This window comes from Lygodium microphyllum, chromosome 14, assembly GCF_053477565.2.
Source record: "Lygodium microphyllum isolate KBCC chromosome 14, Lygodium_microphyllum_v1.1.10, whole genome shotgun sequence".
NCBI lineage: Eukaryota > Viridiplantae > Streptophyta > Polypodiopsida > Schizaeales > Lygodiaceae > Lygodium > Lygodium microphyllum.
In genome coordinates this window covers 153,509,883-153,517,925 of record NC_141148.1, presented here as the reverse complement: position 1 = coordinate 153,517,925, position 8,043 = coordinate 153,509,883, and the positions used below count along the sequence as shown (strand labels likewise).

Below are 8,043 nucleotides of genomic sequence, written 5' to 3'. Positions count from 1 at the left end.
AACGGAGCATCATTTCAGGCAGAAGGCATTCAACTACCTTGTAGAAGGTGCTATCACAAGTCTAAAAGAAGAGACGCTTCAAGATATGGAAGGAGCTTGGAACAACTTTGTTAATGTTATCTAGCATTGCATCAAGCTACAAGGGGTTTGGCTGTGTAGACAGGAAAGATTGGAGTTGAATTGGGTTGAGAAGGTACTTTGCTCAGCAGCATCAATAGCAAAAGGCAAACTTTTAGATACAGCTGAAAACGTGCTTGTACAAAGAGCAATGGAAGTGAGGAAATAGGCTTATATCAAGGAAGTGGAAAAAATTGGAATCCTCTTCAATAAGAGGTTAGTATTGGACCCCAATTGTGTCTCCCCAAATGTTTTTAAGGGGCTAAAGCGGAAGAGGCTCAAGGAAAGTCTGGTAGTGCTAAAAGAACCCAATGGGGGCTGGCTAATTGACCAAAGCTTGATTTTCGACAATTGCAGGCAGGACTTTAAAGACCTATACGGTCAAGATGGATGATGTGATCAAGAGGCTGCAGATACCTTGTTGAAGTATGTGGACAAGGTCATTCAAAAGGAGGACAATGATGCTTTAACACTAGAGTTCACTAAAGAAGAACTTTTCAGAGCTCTTAACAGTATGGGGAAAAGGAAGGCTTCGAGGTTTGATGGCCTAACTGCTAAATTCTTTAAGCATTTTCGACCCTCATTGAAAGGTCCTATGACTGATCAATCACTTCTGGAGGGAGAATTGCTTGCCAGCAGCATGGAAAAGAAGTGTCATTATGCTCTTGCCCAAGCAGACTCAATGTTTGGAACTTAAACATTGGAGGCCCATTTCTCTCAAGGGGACTGTTTACAAGTTGATGACCAAGGCATTGGCCCCGCTAGGCTATCTTGAGTCTTGCAAATATCAGAATCAATATGGTTTTCTCAAAGGAATGTCTCTGTTGGATAATGTCCTCAACTTGACCATGGAGGTGGAGTGGACCAAGCTATCAGGCCATGAAGTTGTCTTCTTACAAATGGATGTAGAGAAGGCCTTTAATAAAGTTAATTGGGACTATATCAAGAAGGTAATGATGCATATGGGGTTTTGTGAGAAAATTGCTAACCTTCCCTTGTTTCTAGGGAAAGATGCAGAAGCAATGCTCTCAGTTAATGGTACTCTACTAGAAGCCTTCTATATCAAGCAAGTAGTTCGACAAGGATGCCCATTGAGTCCTCTCTTATTTGTCATAGCCACCCATCCCCTCTTCTGCTTGTTGGATAGATCTACCACAGATGGCAATATAGTGGGCTTGCGGACAAAAATCAACTGGCAGAGCAAGGTTTTGCTGATGATTTACTGCTCGTGTTGGAAGCTAAGAAAGACAATATCCAAGCAGCCCTTGAACATCCTATAGGTATACGAGAAAGCCTCAAGCTTCCAAATTAATTTAGACAAATCTTCCCTATTTAGTGTAACAGAAGCAAATTGGTAAATGTGGGGTGGCATGAAAATGTCACCAAGAGAGGCTCTATTTTCAAATATTTGGGCTTCCCAATTGGCATTGATATCACTGAATCTCAAAAATTTTAATTGGGTACTTGAGAAAATCAAGAAAAAGATTGATAGTAGGAGCCTAACCTCATGGCCTTTACATGTGAAGATGAAAATCTTGAATCTATTCATATTCCCCTCCCTCAAGTTTTATCTGCCATTACTAGTCTGGAATAAAGCCATGATCAAGCAGTGGCACTCACTCATGGAAATTCTTATGGGGGAAGCAAGAAGCTTCAAGATATCTAGCCCCCCTTTCATTGGATCTCCTCATGAAAAACAAAGATTTGGGAGACCTGAATCTACTAGACATTAGAAAGAAATCCATGAAGTTGCAAGCCAAGCTACTGAAAAAGCTCTAGGAGCAGGTGCCATGGGCTTGCATGCTTGCAGAGATATGCTGGAAACAAAATATAACCTTTGGCTTGGCCTGGGGTTTGAATAACAGGGACTTAATCTCTTCCCAAGCTATCATGCACATCAAGGCTCATGGGTTGATTGCAGAATTGATAGAAGATTGGTGAAGTATTCTCAACAAGGCCTCATGGAACTCGAAACTAGACTGTATATCCGAGGATGAGAATGTATTCTGGTCATGGGATTTTCATCCACCACTTGCAGCCTTGTTGGGGAGGAGAGGCAGATATCTAGCCAAGAAGGGGCCTTATAAAGTTGTTCATTGGCTGAAACCAGGCAAGTCAACCAATAATCTTGAAAAGAGGCCAACAGCAAGTATGGCTTATCTAAAGTGTTCAAGACCTCTTGGGAATTCATTAGGCTTCATCTTTCAGGCATTTCTATTGCTCAAGCTAGTGGAGATAGCACCAGTCATTGGCAACTCCGAGTTAAGGATAAATGTATAAGCAAAGTTCTAAACTCCAAAGGATGCTCAATCCTGAGGGAAGATCAGCTACTACTAGATGTGGAAAGAATTCGCAAGCTATGGGAGTTGGAACTCACACAATACCTTTTGAAACAAATTCTTAGGTCTCTATGGTCATTGGGCCTACCCCTCTGTGACAACGTATTTGCTTGGCTATGGGCTTTGAAACTCACACAAGACCTTCTAAAACAAATTCTCAAGTCTCTATGGTCACTGGACCTACCCCTCTGTGACAGTGTATTTGCTTGGCGGGTGCTAATAGGAGCCTCCATCACTGCTGAAAAATTCAACAATCGAAGTATTGCAAATGTTCAATGCCTTTGCGAGGAAAAGGAGACATTCATGCATGTCTTTTGGGATGGGTGTCTTGCCAAAACTGCATGGAACATTTTGCTCCCGCACCTTGGGTTGCAATTCAACACAATTGAAGCCCGAAAATTCTGTGTCCTACGTTCGACAGATTCACAGAATCACGTCAAATTGGTAGGGCTACAAAAGATATGCATCACCACTCTCCAAACTTTGTGGAAGTTAAGATCTAATAGGCTTAGAGGCATTAATCTACCCAATTTTTCTTGGGTGTCTATCTTTCAAAAAACCAAGTCATTTTGGAAAGTCCTATGTATGGTGGATCGGCTTGAGGCCAAAGATATGTCCACCCTCCTCAACCTAGAAGAGCCTTCCTCTGCCCAAACTTGAGCTGGAGTTATTCTTTTTTTGCAATGCTTATTTTCACCATATAATACAAAATATCAAATCTGTTCGCATCAAAAAGGAAATGGAAGCCACAAGGCAATCACCAAACATAAGGTGGTAAAATTCACATTGCCTTCTCTTCTCTCAACCGTCTATGTCAAATTTTCAAATTTCCCTCTATTTACACCTACCTCTACTAACCGTAGATGATAGCTCATTAAAAAGAGCAACCAATTTCAAGATCTTTTATAAAAAATTCCTAAAAAGGAAGACTAGATAATAAGAGACCTCTAAAATAAAAGGCAAAACGGTTTGAATTATTTATTTTATTTATAAAAAGGAAATGGCTAGATGGAGAGCATTCATTAGACAATTGATGAAACAACTAGAGGCCGGGCTTTATCGATGGGCCAACTGCCCAAGCAATGGATAAACTGATAGGCTCGCATTTCCTTTGCTTTTAAAGGAAGTCGTCGGATCATATGTTATCCTGTTGCTGGGTTAGTTTATACCAAATGTTTAGTTAAAGAAAGCGAGCTGGGTCAGTATGGACATAGAATGCAGCTTGGGCAAGGCGAATATGTGAAAAGGATTGACGGCCATCTTTACATACATAGGCTAGGAGTGATGCCATTGGAGTCCTAAGACTTAATCATGTGTTATAGCATAGAAGCAGTACTGATGCTCAGCAAATCTATGTAGGCCTAGTGCTAATTGTTGGTAGTGAGACTAAGGCAACCTTGAGAATTGTTGGCCTTGCAGGTGGCGAGTGTCTATACCTAGTCGTACTAGCATTCAGCAGGCTGTATTCCCTCAATTTGGGACAATTGGGCCACTTGAACATGGGCTGCCATGTCTACCTCCCCACCATTATTGACAATATAATGTTGCCTGCACACAGGCATGTACACATCCGCTCCGCCTATCACTTCCAGTCTCCTGTCTTCGGTCTTCCTGCAAGTGAAATAGGCTGCCTTGCCGCATAAGCTGCATTTCGAGCATAGCTTCACCACACTGTCAGCTATGGGTATCAAATCTAGGGTTGACCCAAAGCTTTTCCTGCACACAAATGCTCAACAGTCAGAATTCCACAATACAATACAAGTCCATATTGATACAGTTGGCAAGATTCATATTTGAGTTTAGACCACAATCATAACAAGTTCTTGGCATTTTTCCGTGTGGAAAAGGGGTTGCTTTCCCTTGTTTTTCCCTCGAGTGTTCAACATCAAGGGCTTCTGCTCAGCCTCGGGAGAGGCACCAGCTTGGGGCACCTACCTAGTTACGCAGTCCCTCCTCGCAGTAGCTCATGGTGGTGTCATAATTCACAATGTGGGAATTATAGAGGGACTTTGTCTAAAACTTCCTTCTGAATTAAGGAAGCTCGAGATTTACCTGCTACTTGTTTCCAATGGGTCTTGATGGATCTGGTTAGTCAGAACCCATCCAAATAAATGAACATATATTTGGAACGCCAATGACTAACCTTAAGAAATCTCCATCCAGACCTGCAACAACAACAGTTTTCCCTTCATAATCTGCAGCAGCCCTGCAAAAACTGTATAGATCTTCAAAAAATTGGGCTTCATCAATTCCTATCACATCCACCTGCAACCAGAATGACCGTCTGTCAGTCACTTGTAAAAGTCTCCTGCACAGATGCTACTGAACCTGTGCCTACCAGTGGCAGTACCACACATGATATAACAAGTGCATCGTGCATGCTGCCTTGACACCACATTCCCGCATTATTAGATGGCACACTGAAGAGTTTCTTGCATAAGCACATGATAATGGACAATCCCTGTTCGTATCACACGGAATCAGTTGTGCCTGTTATGGTGTTCGTGAATCCATAGTAATAGTAGTAACCAGAGTAGATCAAGGTGCTAGCATTTGATAAACAGATTCCATGTGCTTTGCTGCAAAGCTTTTACAGTATATTTGCATGCGTTGTTACTGCTGAATTGAGCACTATTTGATAATAATCAAAAGCCTGTGTGGTCAAGCACCTGCGCATACTCATCTTTGCCCATTTGTGATTTGAAGGCTTCGAGTCTGGGCACAGCCCAACAAGTCATGTGCATGCCATCATGAGAGACAACGGATGAAAGGCCATATCTGGTATCCTTCTCGGATTTGACCAGTACTGCTTTTCTGCAAAGCCCACAAGCGGAGGCCAATGTGGCAGATCGTTAACATTTGCACGAGCATTAAAGGCACGGACGCCCACGCACACGCACACGCACACTCTCTCTCTCATACACTTCCACTGCGCTGGATTTAGATGAATTTTAAGTTAGAATCAGGCATGAGGCAAGCTCAGATCGATGCAAGGAAAAACCCCAGTGCGTGTGTCGTGCGCGTGTGATAGCTACCTGCCCTTGTTCAGCTCGACTTGCACTCTCTTCAGAAGAGCTGTGGTCTTGCCAGCAAACATGGGGCCGAGGATGAGATGAATGCCTCCATGCTGCTGCTGCAGGAATGATGCATACTCCTGATCCAGATCCATGGTACTGCAACACAGAGACAGAGAGAGAGAGAGAGAATTGGAGTCTGGACAAATAACAAGGACTCCAGTCTCCTCTCTCATACAAGAAGTACTCCCGCTGCCCTGCAGATCCTGGTGAGAGTGGTGAAAGAAAGCCTGGAAAATCTGCTTCTGTCTGTTTGTTTGTTTGTTGGTATGATGATGATGTGAGACAGAGAGAGAATGGACTCATGGAGTTGACGATACATACACACACATATATATATATATATCGTATTTGAGGCCCGGGGGGCACCTTGGAAACATGAAAAATTCGAATTGCACAGAACGCTTGTTCCCGCGCCCCCATAAAAAAGCTGCCAAGTTGAAAAAGGACTGGAAAGGGCAAGCCCACAACTTACAAGGCCATGTGGTTGGCTGGGCCATGCGTTGGTGGAACTTGGCCCCCTCCAGTCCAGGTTCACCAAAAGCCACAGCTTCTCTCCAAGTTTCTAAGTTGTAAGAGCCAAAGGCCCACACACGTCAAATTGGCTTGTGCAAGTCCATGGAGTCCAGTTTATGGACATGTGGTTGCGATTATTGACTTGATTTTCCAAAAAATAGGGACTCTAGCCAATCAATTAAGCATTCGGTAAAATTAAAGGAACTAAGCTTTGCTCGATTTACTTGGACGGTGGACCCATGTTGATGTGGAGAGCACAAATTGGCAGTCCTTATTCCTTGCAGCAGCCCAATTGCATTCTCTCTCCTCCCACTGCGTTTTGTTCGCCTTCCACATAGCATTCTGTTTGCTCGCAATGGGAGCCATTGCAAACTTTGCACTTGTACATGCCCATGAGACTTGCATATGCTCCCTACCAACGTGTAGGTCAATGGACTTGCGCATGGTGCGGCTCTAACTTTATCTCAAAAAAGAGCTCCTTTAGCCTTCAAAAAGTTTTTAGTAATAATGTAGTGTATGGTTGTATTAAATAAAAATATGATTAAAAAATATTTACATCACAAGCTCTTGCTTCAAATTCAAAAAAGTTGACTTAAAAAAACATTCAATTTGGAAATTTACACCTCTTTTCACCAAGGCTTTGAAATGGCATTCCACCAAACTAGTCTTGCTTGGTTGTCTTGGGATAGTGGGCACATTTCTATTGAGGTCCTCATTGTCATGCATGGGAGGCACTTGGACTTAAAGGCCTCAATTTGGTCTGTGAATAACTAGAGAAGAACTAGGTTCAAATGTGATGGTGTCAAAGTATTTGTGTCGATTCTTAAGTCTCCATAACACAAACTAGCATTCTGCGTGTATATCACGCGCATAGAATGCTAGGCTGCTTCGCCGGCTGTGATGCCAGGAGGCATATTCCACGGTGGATTCCGTGAGGATTTACGGTGGATTCCGTAAACTTAGATGACCGGGGCTCAAAAAGATTGAAAATATATATTAAATACATGCTTTGTGAAGCGCTCACACAAGGCATGAGGGAGATTCAACCCAATTTGTCTCTTGTCTCATGTCGTGCTTGCTTTCACATTGGTTTTTGTGCTAAAAAGTAGAGTGCTTTGTTCTTGGGGACCTTTGGGAATTCACTACGTGAGCTACCTGCGTCCGATCTGCGCACCAGGCTGCCTCAAAGCGGCAAGTGAAGTTGCCGCACTATCCTACGACAACTTCGCTCAACAATCCATTTCTCATATTTCTCTCTCCTCTTTTTCCTCTCTCTCTCTCTCTCCCTCAAATTCCCTATGTCTAATTTTCTTTCTCTCTCTCTCTCTCTCTCTCTCTCTCTTCATTCTCTTTTTCTCCTCTATTTTTTATTCTCTCTCTCTTTTTAAATTTTATCTTTTCTCTCTCTATAATTCTCTCTACATTTCTCTCTCTTCTTCTTCTTTCCCCCTCCCCCCAGTCTCTCTTAAAGTATGTAAATTTTATCTTTTCCCTATATATAATTCTCTCTTTATGTTTATATTCTCTCTCTTTTTCTCCTCTCTCTCTCTCTCTCTTTCCCCGCCCCCTTTTCTTCTTCTCCCCTTTCTCCTAATTTTCCTTTTTTTCTTCTCTCCCTTTTAAATTTTATATTTTTCTTCTCTCCTTCTCTCTCTTTTAAATTTTATCTTCTCTCTCTCCTCTCTCAAAAAATATTTAAATTTTAAAAAGAATTTTCTCTTTTCTCTTCTTTCCCAGCTCTCTTCCTCTTTTCCTCTTTCTTTTTCTTATTCTTTTTCTTCTTCTTCTCTCTCTCTCTCTCTCTCTCTCTTCTCTCCTTTCCTTCTCTCTCCTCTCCTTTCCTTTTTTTCTTCTCTCTTTAAATTTTTTTCTTTTCTTTTTCTTTTAAATTTTATCTTTCCTCTCTCTATAATTCTCTGTGTGTTCAAATTCTCTCTCTTCTTCTTCTTATTTTCTCTCTCTCATTTTCTTCTCTCTGTCTCTGTCCCCCCTCTCTC

The 8,043-nt window shown here is 42.1% G+C and overlaps 1 protein-coding gene across 1 annotated transcript; it reads right to left on the bottom strand.

The window, feature by feature from the left end:
• Nucleotides 1-3,425: 3,425 nt before the first annotated feature.
• LOC148026255 (thymidine kinase-like) lies at nucleotides 3,426-5,625 on the bottom strand. The gene is made up of 4 exons (XM_087693565.1): nucleotides 5,492-5,625; nucleotides 5,126-5,270; nucleotides 4,600-4,721; nucleotides 3,426-4,172 (listed from the first exon to the last, which is right to left on the bottom strand). The coding sequence occupies exons 1-4, from the start codon at nucleotides 5,623-5,625 to the stop codon at nucleotides 3,902-3,904; spliced, it is 672 nt and encodes a 223-aa protein (XP_087549691.1). The 3' UTR covers nucleotides 3,426-3,901.
• Nucleotides 5,626-8,043: the final 2,418 nt, after the last annotated feature.